The sequence below is a fragment of the Mastigoproctus giganteus genome, chromosome 11 (genome assembly GCF_048544385.1).
Source record: "Mastigoproctus giganteus isolate SK-2022 chromosome 11, ASM4854438v1, whole genome shotgun sequence".
NCBI classification, from domain to species: Eukaryota; Metazoa; Arthropoda; class Arachnida; order Uropygi; family Thelyphonidae; genus Mastigoproctus; species Mastigoproctus giganteus.
This window is the reverse complement of record NC_143585.1, coordinates 45,855,759-45,873,949: the sequence shown is the minus strand read 5'-3', so window position 1 is coordinate 45,873,949 and position 18,191 is coordinate 45,855,759. Positions and strand designations below refer to the sequence as shown.

Here is an 18,191-nt window from a genome sequence, read left to right as displayed (position 1 = left end):
GAGTGGGTTAGTAAATCAGAATGTCTTATAATGGGGGATTTTAACTTCCCAAATATTGACTGGAACTTGTGGGTTTGTCACTCACACACTAGTAAGACTTTTGTGGATTTATTGGATGATTGTTTTCTGCAGCAGCATGTTCGAGAGGCAACCAGAGAAGGTAATACTCTTGATCTGGTTATCAGCAGTGATCATTCGTGTATTAAGAATTTGCAGAAAAAGGAACCACTAGGTGGCAGTAGTCACAGTGTACTGATGTGGGATTACTTAAAGATATAATTACCATCAGGGGTAAAGGAAAGGGTTTTTGCTTCCGCAAAGGTGAGTACAGTGGTCTCAGACAGTTTTTAAATTCTGTACAGTGGGATCAACTGACGATGTTACCAACAGTAAATTCTAAGTGGAAAGCATTCAAGGAATTAATCGTGGATGCTACTAAAAGTTTCATACCTATTAAGAAATATTGTTTAAGGTTTAGGCCTAAATGGTTATCAAATGAACTAATGAGATTCGTGACAGAGAAGAAAAATGCATCGGATGCATATAAATTATCAAGCGACTCAGAAGCCTATGGCAAATATAAGCTAGTCTGTAATCAGGTCACAAAGGAGGTAGTAGCAGTAGAATGTGATGCAAGAAAGCAAGTGTATGAGCTTATGCAGCATCATCCAAAAAAAAAAAAAAAAAAACAATCAGGTTAGGAAGGCGAAGGCAGTTTACGAGAAATCTTTGGCAAAAGATGCTAAGAAAAACAGCAAGGATTTCTTTACTTATATAAACTCTAAAAGGAAGGGAATGAATCTGATTGGTGCACTTGATATCGATGGTTCGACTGTTGATGATCCTGCTCAGACAGCAAACAAACTGAATGAGTATTTTGCATCTACATTCACACATGCGGAGTTATTAAGGTTTGAAAATGGCAGGTTATCAAATTGTAGCAGAGTGCTTAATGATTTTGTAATAACTGAGAGCAAAGTGGAGGAGAAATTATTGAAGTTAAACATAAGAAAGGCACCTGGGGTGGATGGGATCTATCTAGTTATATTAAAGGAGGCGGAAAATCGACTAAACAAACCCTTAGCCATAATTATGAGAGCATCCTTGGACTCAGGGGAGGTCCTCACGGACTGGAGATGTGCAAATGTATCCCCAGTTCACAAAGGGGGATCAAAGAGTTACACAAGTAATTACAAACCAGTTAGTTTAACTTCTGTTCCGGGTAAAATAATGGAGTCACTGGTTAAAGATGCATTGCAGGATCATCTAGACAAGACTGCAGCAATAATTCAGACAGCATGGGTTTGTTAAGGGAAAGTCTTGTCTGACAAATTTGATAGGATATTATGATGTGGTTACAAAGGAACTGGATGCAAAAAATAATTTTGATATCATATATTTGGATTTCAGGAAAGCTTTTGACACTGTTGCGCATGGGAGACTATTGTACAAATTGGAGCAGAATGGTATTAAGGGTAAGTTGCTACAATGTATAAAAGGATGGTTGGGTGGGAGAAGACAGAGGGTGGTAATCAATGGGTGTTGCTCTTCGTGGACTAATGTTATTAGTGGAGTCCCATAGGGTTTCGGTGTTAGGTCCTCTTGTTGTTTTGTATATTTATCAATGATATTGATGAAAGTATATCAGGCTTAGTGTCGACGTTTGCAGATGATACAAAGGTTGGCAGGATTGTTAATGACAGTAATGGCAGTGTGCTACTGCAACAGGATCTAGATAATTTGGGCAAGAAGTGGCAACTGAAGTTTAACCTTGACAAATGCAAAGTACTGCATATGGGTAGAAGTAACCCCAGAGAAACATACCAACTGTGTGGTACTACACTTAAGGTGGTTGAAAATGAAAAAGACCTGGGAGTAATTGTGCAGTCAGATATGAAGTTTTCTGAGCAATGCAGACAAGCTGCCAGGGCAGGTCATGGGGTTTTGTCAATGATATATAGGAATTTTGCTAGCAGGGAAAAGGATGTGATTGTTCCTCTGTATAAGGCAGTTGTCAGGCCACACCTTGAGTACTGTGTACAGGTCTGGAGGCCTCATTTTAGGAAGGATGTAGATTTGCTTGAGCGTGTACAGAAAAGGGCAACAAGAGAGGCTTAAGTTCTGCAAATTGCAGTGGCTGGAGACTAGGCACCTGTGCGGTGATCTGATTGAGGTGTGTAAGGCCTTGAATGGGTTGAGCACGCTGAATTCTGATGGGATCCTTCCACTTGTTTAGATTACGAACCTAAGGGGGAATAAATTCAAATTAAGAATAGATGTGCGGAAATTTGCCTTTAGCCAGTGGGTGGTTAATTGCTGGAATAAACTTCCATCTGCCATTGTGGAAGTTGATAGGTTAAATGAATTTAAGGAGGAACTGGACAGGTATTTGGAGGGAATGGTGTGATTTTTTTTTTTTTTTTTTTTTTGGCTAATGCTGCATAAGCTCATACACTTGCTTTCTTGCATCACATGCCACTACTACTACTTTCACATTAATAACAAGATACAGCTGCCTTTTGATGTGCATATCCAATAGATGAGAAATGTCAAAATATTTCTCATCTATTGACATTTCTCATCTATTGGAGATGAGACTGGGAGATTTTAGCTAGCCATCACAAATATGATGACTATCTAGCTAAGTGGAGGGGCAAGCAGATATGGGGGGTTGAAAAGTTTTTTGCCCAATATAGATCGCAAAGGTTTTCATGAAAGACAATTTCATGTGTGACTCATCTTGCGTGTTCATAGAAAATTTCAGGTTTGTAACTCAGGTTTGCAACTATATTCTCCTTTAGCGAGGGTTTTGAATGAAGTGGCAACTGTTAAGAGAATAAAGCAATGTGCAATCACCTTCATTTAAAGGGAATGTCACCAAAAGAAATTCATGAAGACATGCAGCAAACGTTAGGAGAATCTTGTACCGCATGTGCCATGGTCATAAACTGGGCTGCAGAATTTAAGTGTGGACAAGACAGTGTCAAAGATGTATCCCATAGTGGAAGGACTGTTACTGTGTCAACACTTGCAAATGTGGATGCCATTCATAACCCGATCATGCGAGACCACAGCATAAAGTTGAAGCACACTGAGCCAACATTCAACATCTCCCATGAGCAAGCTAGATATTGTGGTGAATGTTTCAGTAATGAAGGTTCTTGAGTTGGATCCCTAAAGCACAATACAGATCAGAAGCAGAAAAGAGTGAAGTTCTATCACAAGATTGTGCAGCATATTGAAGCTAATAATGCTGTTTTCAGGACAGTATGTCGCTATAGGAAAAACATGGGTGCACAACTTTGACCCTGAAACAAAAAAACAATTAAACCATTGGAGTCTTCCCTCTTCTCCCCCTCCTAAAAGGTTTTGAATACAGATATCAGCTGGGAAAGTCATCACATCCATCTTTTGGGATGCAGAAAGAGTGTTTATGGTTGATTTCCTGGAGCAAGGTGCCACTAATAATACTGAGTATTATTCTAAACTACTGGGACATTTCCATGAGGAAATTAAGCTCAGATAGCATGGAAACTGGCCAAAGGAGTCATCTTGCATCAAGACAAAGCAATGGCACACACAACATCACAACTGTGAATTCAAGCTATTACAGCATCCACCCTACTCATTAGATTTAGTTCCAACAGACTATTTTTTATTTTCAAATCTCAAAAAGGACCTGAAAGACAGAAAGTCAACAGTTGACAATGCTGTGATGAATGCATTCAACAACTGGTTTGAGTCAAAATATGAATTTTATTGAGCAAGTTATAAAAGCTAATAGTTCATGCCAGAAAGTGCGTTGACTTAAGGATGGGGAGGAGGGCTATGTTGAAAAATAAATGGGTTTTCACAACTTTCCAGCATTCCTTCTATGAAAGACTAGAAACTTTTCAACCTCCCCTTGTATATAAATGTATTATCATGAGAGATTTTAATTTTGCAGAGACAGCTGATGGTTGGTCATCTACCATCAGTGCTAGACTATATTTCAAATACCCTATATAAAATATTTCGGAACCATGTTAAATACAAAAAATTATATATGCATCTTTCTTTTATTACATATAGCAATAGACATTTTAAAATTAAATATTCTCTTATAACTCTGGCACAATTTGAGATATGTTTAATATATCCAGTTATATTAAAAATTCAGTTATTAAATCTATCCAGTTATATTAAGGGGAGCAGCACAGGAAGTAAGCAAATCCTTAGCCATAATTATGAGAGCTTCCTTGGATTCAGGGGAGGTCTCCGTGGACTGGAGATGTGCAAATGTGACCCCAATTCACAAAGAAGGGTAAAACGGTGACACAAGTAATTACAGACCTGTTAGTTTAACTTCTGTTCCAGGGAATTTAATGGAGGCACTGGTTAAAGAAGCACTGCGGGATCATCTAGACAAGACTGCAGTTATAATTCAGACACAGCATGGGTTTGTTAAGGGGAAGTCTTGTCTGACCAATTTGATTGGATACTATGATGTGGGTGCCTCCGTAGCCAGATGGGCAGGAACAGCGGTGCGTAGCACACGGTTCTCGATTAGACCAGGGTTCGAGCCCGTGCCCACCAAATACGGAGGATGTGGAATGGTCAGGGAATGACCACCGCATATCCCCGGAGCAATATGGCCTTAGTTGCTAATGCTCCTAAAAACCAAATAACAACAACAACAACTATGATGTGGTCACAAAGGAACTGGATGCAAAAAATAATTTTGATATCATATACTTCGATTTCAGGAAAGCTTTTGACACTGTTGTGCATGAAAGACTAGTGTACAAATTTGAGCAGTATGGTATTAGGGACAAGTTGCTACAATGCATAAAAGAGTGATTGAGTGGAAGAAGACAGAGAGTAGTAATCAATAGACACTGCTCTTTGTGGATTAATGTTATTAGTGGAGTCCCCCAGGGTGCGGTATTGGGTCCATTGTTTTCTGTATTTATTAATGATATTGATGAAGATACCTTCATCAATATCATGCCTAATGTCCGAGTTTACAGATGATATGAAGGTTGGCAGGGTTGTTAATGACAGTATACTACTGCCTGCAATAGGATCTAGAAAAGTTGAGCAGATGAGCTGAGAGGTGGAAACTCAAGTTTAACATTTAAAAATGTAAAGTACTGCATACGGATAGCAGTAACCCCAGAGTAACATATCAAATGTGTGGTACTACACTCAGGGTAGTAGAGAATGAAAAAGAACTGGGGTAACGTATCAAATGTGTGGTATTACACTCAGGGTAGTAGAGAATGAAAAAGACCTGGGGGTAATTGTGCAGTCAGATATGAAAATTTTTGAGCAGTACAGACTCTGCAAGAGTAGCTCATGGTGTCTTGTTAATGATAAAGAGATGATTATCCCCTTGTATAAGGCAACAGTCAGGCCACACCTTAATTACTGTATATACAGATCTGGAGGTCTCATTTTTGGGAAGATGTAGAGCTGCTGTAAAGTGTATAGAGAAGGGCAATGAGATTAGTGAATGCAACAAAGGGTTGCTCTTACAAATCAAGGCTTAAATTCTGCAAATTGCAGCATCTGGAAACTAGGCACCTGCCAAGGTGATCTGATTGAGGTGTATAAGGCCTTGAATGGGTTGAGTAAGCTCAATTATGATGGAATTCATCCTTTTGCTGAGATTACGAATCTGAGGGGACATAAATTCAAATTGAGGAAAGACATTTATTATTATTATTAGCCATATGGTGCAAGGAAGCCTGAAGCTTATGCTGCACCAGCCAAAAAAAAAAAAAAAAAATTCTGAATTACCTGAGAGAGAGAGAGAGAGAGAGAGAGAGAGAGTGAGAGTGAGTGTCAGAAGTAGAAGAGAATCACCAAGAAAGAATGATGATATCCAGCTCAGGACCCTGGATGTGCCAAGCCTATACCCACCAGATGTGAGCACCTGGGTTGTTTTTTTTTTTTGTAGATGTGTACAAATCTGCCTTTAGCCAGTGGGTGGTTGATTGCTGGAACAAACTTCCATCTGTTGTTGTTGTATAAGTTGACAGCTTAAATAAATTCAAGGCAAAACTAGACAAACATTTGGAGTGACTGGATGGGTGAAATGGGGGGGAAGGGTTTTTTTTTTTTTTTTTTTGGCTGAAACTATATAAGCTTGCTTTCTTGCATCACATGCCTCTACTAATGCTATATATATTTTAAAATTTTAAATACTGTATTTATTTTTAATTTATATTTAAATATTTAAAAAAAGCAATATATGTTTTTTTTTTTGCATGCCTGCTAGTTATCTAATATGCAAATTTTCAATATCAGTTGTGGTAATAAAAAGGTGGTTGAAAATATTGTTCCAGTGTGACTCACCCATTGGTCAATCTCTGCAAAATTAAAACCTCCCATGATAATACATTTATATCTACTTGCCTGCTCGACTTGTCTAGATAATCATCTTATTTATCACACATTCAACTACAAGTTCTGGCATGCCTACTAACACCTTGCTGTAACTCAGAATGTGCTGTTAATTTTTGTTCATTCTAATCAAAAACTTGTGAAAGTATTTCAATATCACTTCAGTCAATTCTGTACCTCAATTCAACTGTTTTTTATTTAACACATTGCTCCCTATTTTTTATGTTTGTCTGATTCTAATTCATCCAATCACTTTTTATTACTGAAATTTAAAACCTTGAAATCTAGTCACTGAAGGAAAATATTCAATCACAGGTTGTCACCAATTTAATATTATACTAAAATAATTTAGTGCAATTAAATTTATACCTCAATATACAGGGTGTTTCAAAAGTGATGGTCAATAATTTAAAGGTGAACTCTACAGACTATAGCATGCAAAAAAAAGCCTAGTAAACATGAGTCCTTAAATGAATCGTTTTCGAGATATTGCACATTTCTAGTTGGGATCCACCACTGACTTGTTTGTTTAGGTTAGGTTATGCTCATTCTTTCCATTTCCTCTCTTTCAATGCTCTGAGACATAGCACGCATACTAGTACTTGTCAAAAGATAGTCAACATGGAAAGAGGTTACAGCAACAAAGAGTATATGGTAAAGTCAACGGCAGTGCACTCGAGGCTGCATCCAAGAAGCATTTCCCTGCCAAGGACAGCCCAGCAGGTGGACGTTCATCAGGGTACATCAACGCCTTATAGAACAAGGGCGCTTCACACATGGCGTACAAGCAGGTAGGCCCAGAAGCATAACACCCGATGTTGAGGAAAGGGTGTTAGAAAGAACATTCTGTAACATGTAACATCTGTAAAATCCTGTGGTGTTGAAACCAAAAATTAAAAATGTATTATCTTGTTTAATAAAACCACCCTTAGCAAAGGATTCACAGCTTTTTGCTAAACTAGTGCTCCCATAGTCAGTGGTGGATCTTAACAGAAAATGTGCATTATCTCGAAAACAGTTCATTTGCAGCCCAATGTTCACTGGGACTTTTTTGCTTATTTTAGTTTGTACTTTTCACCTTTAAATTATTGACCATCATTTTTGAAACACCCTGTATAATTTCAATATATGATTACTGACTTTATTAAAAGGTTCAATTTTTATAATAAAGGGGCATTCTTTTATGCAGAAATTACTGAAATGTCACAAAAAGTACATTTATATTATTGTTGCATTTCAGTAATTGCTATTACTTGTGGGAAATACTTTCAAAATATAACAGATGATGTAATGTCAATTACACAAATCAGAAAATTTTCTTACATTTGCTGTAATTATCAAAAGTTTCTAAAGCAATTAAAATTTTTACTTATGAAAATACAGAATGAGTTTTGCTTTTTTTTTTTTTATTTAATTTCACACCACAGTATTCTGTTAAAAGTCATCGGACATCCCTCTGATTACAGGAATATGTGCAACTACAAAATATACAAATATTTTGGCTTATAAAAGTGATCAGTGGTTAACATGGAGTTAATTTCATTTATGTACACCAAACAAGCATTCAGAAAGAGATAACAGTTTCAAAGAGAAATGACAGCTTGATGTCATGTAGGAAAAATGTTAGTGCATGCCATTGCTCAAGAATTACATGTTCCCAAGCTGACAATTAGCAATCTGCTGAAGAAAGTGAAGTCCAGAGGTGACCCAGATGACCACACAGGAATAAAATACTAATTGACTGGATCTGACATGCATTAAGACAGCTAGTTATCTATCTTGCCATCAGATGCTAGAGAACCCGAGTTTTGATCTGCCAGTGGCCACAGGTAAACCATGCTCTTCCAGTCTGAGGGAACATCTTTGGGGATGAAATGGAATGCAGAATTAGAGCAAGGCCAAGATGGTTCTCATTTTTAATGGAACTCATGTTGATATATATATACATAAGTACATAAATCTTTTAATTAAAAGAGTAATATTAAAACAAAGAAAATATACATTATCTATGCAAAATTACTTTATTTTATTTTAAAATAAACTACTACAAAATAAAGATAGTTAATAGCTTTTTCAGCCATCCTTTTTCAGTTAAGTACTGTATATGTCTCCTTGTATGTATTGTCTGAGAAAGCGTTAGAAAGGGAAAATAATCTATATTTACCAGAGGAGGGGGGGGGAGAGAGAATTAAAATCATGCTTTAAAAATTAATGCCACTGTGACACAGCAAGTTGGTCATCCAGTGACCACCAGTGTTAGATTATGTTTCAAACACCCTATGTGAGATATTTTGGAACCACATTAAATACAAAAAATCATATGCATCTTTCTTTTATTGCAAATAACAATAAACATTTTAAAATTAAAACTAAATACTCTCTTATAACTTAGGCATAATTTGAGATCTGATTAATAATTAAATCAAAACAATTGAATTTAATTTATCCAGATTTTCAGAAACCAATTTTAAAATTCATTCTCTATAATCCAAATTCTACTGCTTGCTTGTTTGTTAGTTTGTTATTAGGAGCATTAGCAACTAAGGCCATATTGCTCCGGGAATATGCGGTGGTCATTCCCTTGACCTTTCCGCATCCTCCGTATTTGGTGGTGATGGGCTCGAACCCCGGTCTAATCAAGAAGCATGTGCTACGCACTGCTGCTCCTTCCCACCTGGCTACGGAGGCGGCCCAAATTCTACATCTGGCTTTCTGTGTATTATGGTGTAGTAATTTGGAATGAGATCTTTTGGAACACTGAGATCTATACAGTTCTGAGAGGTGAAAGTAAAATGAATGAGGGTGAAATTTTCATGTATCGATTTCAGAACTAGGGGTTGTAAATTCAAATTAAGGTGGAAGAGGTTTAGACTTAACTGTAGGAAGTTTCTTTTAGCCAGTGAGTTGTTAATTGCTGAAATAAACTGCGTCCATGAATGGTTGAGGCTACAGCTTTGGGGGAATTCAAAGGTCAGCTGGTTAGGTATCTGTGTGAGGAGGAAATCACAGGTATTTTGAAAATTATTGATGTTAAGTCATACAAAAATTGATAAATTTTTAAATATCTCTTGATGCACTTACATTCTGGAAATGTAATCATCATCATAAGAACTTGTCAAATGTGTGTGTGCACATACACATTTGACAGCAAAGTGCAGCTACACATGAAAAAAAAAATTCTTGGTGTCACCAGCTGAATGAAATCCAGAATTTTTTTTCATGTGTAGTCAGCAGCAGATTAGAGCCTTGGTAGCATAAGCTAATAACTAGAGCTTGTGCTTTTTAAGGGCCCCACAAATTTCAAATGTGGAAATTCAATGCAATACAGGAGTTGCAGCATGTGGTTTTTTGCATGGAAAATTTTAAATACCGTACTAGTATATAATGTATGTGAAAGTGTCTTATACAGATAAACAGAAACACAAAAACTATGTCCACATTGCACAGTATAATGTACAGTAACTGAAAATAATAATACATTAACAAAAATGTAGAGGATACTTATAGTAACAAATCATACTGAATAAAAACTTGGAAAATAGTATGAAAACAGTATACAGCTGGAGCATTCTTCCTGTATACAATATTCTTAAAACAAATTATCAGACTTTTTTTTTAAATCATTTATTTACAACCTCATCCAAAAATACTAAAGGTTATTAAGCATGAAAATGTTTTAAACAATATTTTAGAAATCATTTACACAGTGACACCACCTACCTTACTTTTTAAACATACCTAATCAAAACTAGCCAATACATTAAAAAAATGATAAACTTCTTCAATGTCATACACCGCAACTTCCGTATTGCACACAGTACATTTAACAGGGTGAAATCGTTCATCCATATTACTCCCTCCATCCATAATAAACTCTGAATTTCCAGGTCTAGCTCTCTTGCGATGATTTTTTTGCTTCTTTTTAGCGGGATAGTGAAGAATTTCTGAATAATCGACAACACAGTTACGCACAAACATTGCACGATACTGCGATTTATATATTTCGTGTCTCTGACAGTCCAAACATAACAAAGAAAGACAAGCAGGGCAATTTAGCACAGCATCACTATTAGGCAAGGGTCGAACTTTCCCACTTGCTTTCTGTTTCTGCTTAGGATAGATATATGACCTTCGTTGATTATCAACCCATTCCTGATCTTGTCGATCCATTTCTGGATCATAAAACAAGTCATCATTAGAAATAACTGGGTGTTTTTTCTTTGTCTTTTTTACCCGTTCTGAAGAATCGGCTTCATCATCATCAGATCCTGAGCTAAAATAAATATCATCATAACATTTCACGTTTTCATCCTGCTTCTGTATCGATCCACTAGTTTCACGGCAGCTGATCTGCTGTTGATCTGCTGCACTGTCACAGACCGTTTCTGTTCCCAATATTCTTATAGTTTCATTCAGTTCATTATCCATCTCTTTATCAAAATTATCCGAATCGCTGTCATGCTTTCTTTTACGGAGCAAATCATACTCATCATCAGAACTACTCGAAACATCGTTATCATCATCACTAGATTCATCAACAAAGTAATCTTCAGAACTCATGATTCAAAACATGGACATTTAATTACTAATTTAGTACACAATAAGATGATTTATTTTGTCATTTATCAACGAAATAATTTGAAACAAACAACAGAAATAAGAATCTTATTTCTGATTATTTCTTATTTCTGAAACTAATTAAAACAAATTTCAAAAAACATCAACAATTATACTAAACAAACCACATAACAACGAAGAACAGTTCAGCCATAACAACAAACTTCGACAATACGCCACTAGATGGCAATATTGCACACTCTATTATTGAAATCCTCAAAATGCCTTTCAATTTTTTTTATAAAAAGCAAAAGGAAATTAAAAATTAAGAGATTATTTAAAATAGATTATTAAAATTTTGATTAATACACGTACAGAGATATTGTTATTTGCTGACTAATGGCTTCGTGAATTTCATAAAATTTCAAAATGTTATCCTGCTGAAAAGTGGTGCCTAATGTTTGCACAATTTCATTAAAATTAGTAATTTTGCAATCAGTTGCAGGAATGGAAAATTTTACGAACCGAGACGACGTTGCCGTGAGTTCCGTCCAATGTTTGCAAACAAGTACAGTATATTATAAAAAATATTAACTATAATATATATTATAGCATTTAAACTAAGAAAACGAACTAGAAGAGCTGCAACTGTTGACTCTCCAACTCGTGAGGTCAATTTAGGTCACCGACTAAATCTCAGGGACAATTTCTGTTGTACAGCTGTTGTTGTAGGGTTTTAGTCGAATCAGAAACTTAGGATATATTGCGCATAAGTTGATGTATATATTATGTCTGTAAATTGCGTGTGTTCTGTGGCCGATTTGCTGTTTGCTAACGAAAAACCGGAGTTTCCGGGAGAAAAAACCATGTTTCCCTCACTAAGGCTGACTAATTCAGCCATGTTGTGAAAAAGACACATTAAACTCGCGTCATTTCTGTGATTCGAAAGCAGGTCTTTTTCAACCGATGTAGGGGAAGGAGGGTGATTACTCCAACTGTGTTACCCACGACGGCAGCGAATGCTGTACCCCCCCTTCCCGGGGAGTCTGTGCAGGTAGCAGAATGGTATTGTCACCGTCTTCTCCACACCGGGTGTGAAAGGTCCGGGTTCGAATCCAGTCGATGACGCGAAGAACTTTATTGGGCTTTTTCCGCTCCGTGGGTGCCAAGGGCCTAGAGTTTCCGTGGCCAAGCGATTGAAGAGCGTTTTTCTCTAAGCGACTAGGTTCTCATTTTAAAAGTACTAAGAAGAGAGCCCAAAGGAAGGCACATTTTTCTTTAATTTAATTCCTCTTACTAACTGTACTAACCTCTACGCTTGGCCACAACGCGGCACTGCGCCTGCCCCCCCCCCCTTGGCGGGGTCAGTAACTTGGGTGGTAAAAATAAATCCCCAGAGCCAAAAGGAGCCATCATGGATACAAGTGTTTATCCACCTTTAGAGCCATCGAGCTCAAGATCAGAAATTCCTGACCTCAACCGTAACACCAACCTAAAAAGCTTTGAAGGGAAGCACAATGTCAAGATGAATTATCAAATTTCTTGGTGATTCTTTCTTTATCCTCCCAATCTGTGGGAAAATTATCACCATTCTTGATTCAAAAATGGCTGGGATAAATTGTTGGATCGCCAAAAATGGGACTACAATCCGGAGATCTCCTCATTGAAACAGCCACCTCAAAACATTCTGATGTTAAAACAACATCGTTTGTGGGACTGACAGTATCAGTTATTCACCAAGAACCTGAAATTCATCAAAAGCTAGGGGGATGATTGTGTCCGGCTGTCTGTATGATATGCTCCGTAAACTTTTCTTGTTTTGTGTGTTTTTTATTTAAAGTATTAAGTTCCTATTAGTGCCACCACATAAGGATAGGCCCTTGGACTGCCAGGTGCAAGTACTGTATTATTTGAACGGACAACAGATAAGTATTAAATGAATTTCTGCATGTTCATTCCGCTACTCCATACAAGCGCTTTCAGCCATTATCTTGTAGTTCAACTTATACATGTGTCCAACAGACACTTGACCTTGACCAGGCATTAGAGTTTTGCCTAGCCGCTCTGTTCTTCCCTCCCTACTTAGTCCCCTGCTCCCTGTGGATTTCACTGCAGGGCAACTAAGGCGACCGGCTGGTCACAGTGCCTATTGCTTGCTAAACCACAACTGTGGTGATATTAAATTATCTAGTAAAACTACAGTAACTGAATTCAATATGACAAATACTACCTCCTGTCAAAATTCTAACGTCTGCACCATCTGTGGGACCAGCTCTGACCCCATTGTCCAATGTATTGAGTGCAAACAATTAATATGCAATGACTGTACACATTCTGACCTGAAAAAATTAAATAAAAGTCGGCGGAAATCATTCTGTTGTGATAGATGTCGACTCAGAAATTCTCAGAAAAGCCCTATAACTGTTGCAACGCCAAACAGCACGGAACCTGAGTCACTTTCCTCCTCTTCGGCTAACAAAGTTGAAATGCCGTACTCTAGTACATTTGAGACAAATATCATGCCAATAACTAGAAATACCGACTCTGAATCGTACATGGATGAAGCCTCTAATCCTTCTTTGTTGTCGCATCAAATCTCAGATGCATCAACTCAAACATCTGTGCTGTCAGAAGATCTCAGCGCTAACTCCTTCCCTACGGAAACTCTGAATCCAACCTTTGGTATTCTGCAATCAACTGAATTCCAGGAACTACTCTTTAACACTATGCAGAAAATCCTCATTCAAACTCATCTAATCAGTGCACCTCATACTGCAAACTCTGAAATTCTCCTGGATTCTAATACACTCAATGAAGGAAACAGCGAGCTATACACGGAGATTTGTGGTATAAAAACAATATTAGCTAATCAACAGGCTGAAATTTCTGACATTAACGCCCAAATTAAAAATCTCACATCAGTTATGTCTTGCCACTTAAGGGAAGCTAGGAAGAATTCTGAACCTACTCTCGACACCAATGGGCTCAAAGTGAATACGAATTCTTCATTAACTGACGATGCCCTCAGTACTGAGACCAGATCTTCACCTTCCACCGGCCTCAATAGTTCTACTGCTGCAAATATTAACTTGCCCAAGCCTGCTAACATTCATGATTCAAGTCATTCAACTGAGCAATTTATTGCCAAACAGACTCTGTTAGATGATTCTTCTGATGTAAATAGAACCACTCCTCCCACCTACTCTCCTCTGCGGAACAGTTCTGTCTGTACTTCTATTTCACAAGCTCAGAGTCACCAAGCGGAATCCTCTTCAACATCAGTTAAGGCAACATATGCAAAAATAACTGCTGCCACATCTAATGAGGTCTGCAAACCTGTCTGTAGATCTGCCGCCACAGTGAGTAAACCTGTTTCTAATTGCCAGTCTCAAATATCGCACCAAAGATCAAAACAGAACAAACCGTCAGAAAATATTAAAGCATCTATATCTCAAGGTACTTTCTCCAAGCTTCCAGCCATAACTCATCAAACACAGAATGTAACTACTGCAGAAAAATCTCAGTTACTCAAACACAAGTATAATATCACAATTATTCCCACAAAAGACCGAATTTTTCTTTCTAGACTTGGACCCTCCACTAAATCTGAAGATCTTATCAACCTAATTAAAGAAGAATATGGTTTCGGAGTAGATGTCCGTTCTCTGAAGACACGATGTCCCGCCTACTCATCTTTTATAATAACATGCCTTCCATCACAAACAGAAAAAGTGTTGAATCTAAGATCCCTTTTATCAGGGGCTCTAGTAAAACGCTTCACGGACAGACCACCAAGGGAGTCCAAAATCTCCTCTCCACCGGCATAGCAATCAGATACCCTGCTATCTACACATACTACGTTCTCCTCTCGTCATAGAATCCCCAGATCCCAACTGTTCAGTGTTTACCTTCAGAATTGCAGGAGTATAATTAGCAACCTAAACCACTTCAGAGCAATCCAAGGCTCACATATTTACGACATTTACCTGCTCACTGAAACCTGGCTCTCCATAAATATTGATGATCAGGAGATTATAGATGGACAATATACAATCCATAGAAAGGACAGAGGATCTCGTGGAGGCGGAGTAGCTATTATACACTCTAACCATATACTCTGTGAAACTGCATCAAATTTCACAAATATTGAATCAGTATACTGCCTTCTTCATCTTGGCAAGTTAAAGGTTTTAATAGTATTGCTTTATTTTCCACCTCCCTTAACTAATATAGACCTCCAGTACTTAGAAAGCTCGCTGGAATCAATCTTCCCACTAATTCAATCTGCCGACATAGCAATGGTTTTGGGTGACTTTAACTGTCAAATGGCCAATTTAGAATCTTCTTCTCCATCACTGCAGACTAGGGCTCTCTTTAATATGCTTCACAGCTATGGTCTGGAACAAATTTGCAACTTTCCAACCAGAGAAAATGCCTACCTCGACCTAATATTTTCCTCTACTCATATAGATGTTCACACCGACAACCCCATATTTCACTCGGATCATTCACCAATTACTTTTGACATCACAGTGACTTCTCATAACTTCAAATGCAGCTCCCGTACTCCTCGATTCAATTTCAGAAAGGCTGACTGGCCTCTGCTCAACCTAGCTCTAAGAAACGTAGACAAGCAGCTCGCTGACGCTATGGATGACATCGATGTGCTCACCAACAACCTGATTAACTGTGTCCATTCAGTTATATCTGACATTGTTCCTCAATCCCATCTTACCGCACGCTCTACCTACCCGCACTGGTATAATAGTGAACTAATACGTAAAATTAAATCCAAAGAATTCTACAGAAACAAATATAAGCAAACAGGTGACAGTCAATACTATGAAATATTCAGCCAACTCCGCAAAGAAGTGAAAACTCTCATATTAAACTCCTACAACATGTATACAGAGTCAGTTCAGGATAGTCTGCTTACTCACAGAGATATCAAACCATTCTGGAATTTCATGAAGCATAAGAACATAACCAGTAGAAAGTTACAACTCCGAAACGCAGATGGAATTCTCTTATCTGACGAATTCAGTATTGCTCAAGAGTTTGCCAAACACTTTTCTAGAATTCAAACAAATGATACATTGAGACCTGCCTCATTTCTTGACTTCACACCTGTTAAAGATGATATCCTCATTAATCTCTTTATCACTGATGAAGATTTAAACTCGGCATTAAAAAGCATGAAAAATGACTATACTAGAGGCCCAGATGACATTCCAGGCCTATTTTGGAAAAGGACTGTCACTACATTGAAACCCCTCATACTGCGGATCTTCAACCTGTCTCTCAGGCTGGGGAAGTATCCTAATCACTTTAAGCAGGTCAATATAGTTCCTATTTTCAAAAAAGGTGATAAAAATGACGTATGCGATTACAGACCCATAACCTTGCAAAACAGCCTGGCTAAACTCTTCGACACAGCAGTGCACAAACATCTCTTCGAATTCTTCAAGCCTTTTATCGATCAGAATCAACATGGTTTCTGCAGTGGCAAGTCAGTAGTCACAAATTTACTTCCTTTCTGGCAATACACCTCTGAAGCTCTTGATAACCACCTACAAGTTGATGCAGTCTACACAGACATATCTAAGGCATTTGATAAAGTCCCGCACGAACAACTTCTGAAAAAACTTAAGCTGTATGGCATCCGTGACCCTTTGCTCTCATGGCTACGCAGCTATATTACGCATCGTTCCTTGAGCGTTATCATCGATCAAGTGAACTCAGACTGTTTTATACCACTAAGCGGAGTACCACAAGGCTCTCCCTTAGGTCCTCTTCTCTTCATTGTTTTCGTAAATGATCTTCCTTCTTTCATCTACACCTCCAATGTTCAAGTTGCTCTCTATGCAGATGATCTTAAGATCTACTCAGCAGTGAAGGAGACTACCGATTCTCAACAACTTCAATGTGCTCTCAATAAATTCTCTCTGTGGCTATCTCTGAATGGCTTGTCTGCTAACCCCTCGAAGTGCAAAGTAATCTCTTTCTCATCTTGCAGATCTCCACAACTAATGAATACGGAGTATAGTATTAACTCTGTGATCATCGAAAGGTGTGACCAAGTTAACGACTTAGGGATTCTCTTTTCCAGCAGTGCTAAATTCGATGCCCATGTCCTTAAAATCACCAGCAAAGCATTCAAAACACTGGGATTCATCAAACGGAACACATACAAGTTCAAAAACTACAGATATGCGGTTATCCTTTATAAAACTATTGTACTGCCAATCCTTGAATTCAGTTCACCCATCTGGAATCCTCACACAAAGACTTTAACTAACAAAATTGAAGCAGTCCAAAAAAACTTTATCCGTTACCTTACGTACCGCAATCCTCTATTCTATCACTCAGTGTATTATGAATCGCTGTGTGATTACTTTCATCTAAGGCCTCTGTGCACTAGAAGAGTTACTGCTGACATCGCCCTCCTAGCCAAAGTAATCACTGGAATTTATGAAGCATCTGATATCCTGAGTAAAATAAACTTCAATGCTCCCTGTAGACAAGTCAGGAACCTTACACCGTTTCGCCTTGACTCTGCCAACACGGACTTAATGAAGTTCAGTCCACTGAACAGAATCAGCAAATCAGCAAATGACTCTCTCATTGACTTCTTTGACAACTCCCAATCACTGATGAACTCCATCCACAAGTTTGCCTCTTCACTTAAACTGCAAAGTGACTAGCTCACATCTAATTATTGTAGCTTATTATTTGTTATATTATTTTTCTATTCTCTAACGGATTAATTATTACTTGTTTTACCGGTAACTTAACTTAATACAATCCTCTTTTGTACATATGCTTTATTGTTTGAATTTGTATCAATGTTTATCGTCCTGTAGGATTTCACATTATTGTTATTATGTTTATTGATCTGATCTCAGATACACTGTTAATGGTTACCTGTTGTGTATCTTTTTATTAATAAAATAAAAATAAAATAAAAAGGTGTGATCAGTGAGTGGGACCTAATTACAGTCTCCGAAGAAGAACTACTCCAAGACTAAAGGTAGTCAAAAGGTAATAAATGTGAAAAGAATCATGAGTAAAAGAGATGGAAATCTAACTACAACTAGAACCATCATCTTAACATTCAGTACTCCAGAATTACCCTCTTCAAATTAAAGCTGGCTATTTGAATAGTCAGTCGGATTAGACCATATATTCTGAATCCTGTTCTTTGCTTTAAATGCCAGAAATATGGTCGTTCCCAGCAGGCGTGTCGA

General features: G+C 37.7%; 1 protein-coding gene across 1 annotated transcript; it reads right to left on the bottom strand.

Annotated features, from left to right (window-relative positions):
- Positions 1-10,106: 10,106 nt before the first annotated feature.
- On the bottom strand, positions 10,107-11,102 carry LOC150077962 (E2F-associated phosphoprotein-like). Its single transcript, XM_090384699.1, has one exon. The coding sequence runs from the start codon at positions 10,945-10,947 to the stop codon at positions 10,126-10,128; it is 822 nt and encodes a 273-aa protein (XP_090240825.1). The 5' UTR covers positions 10,948-11,102; the 3' UTR covers positions 10,107-10,125.
- Between the last annotated feature and the right edge of the window lie 7,089 nt (positions 11,103-18,191).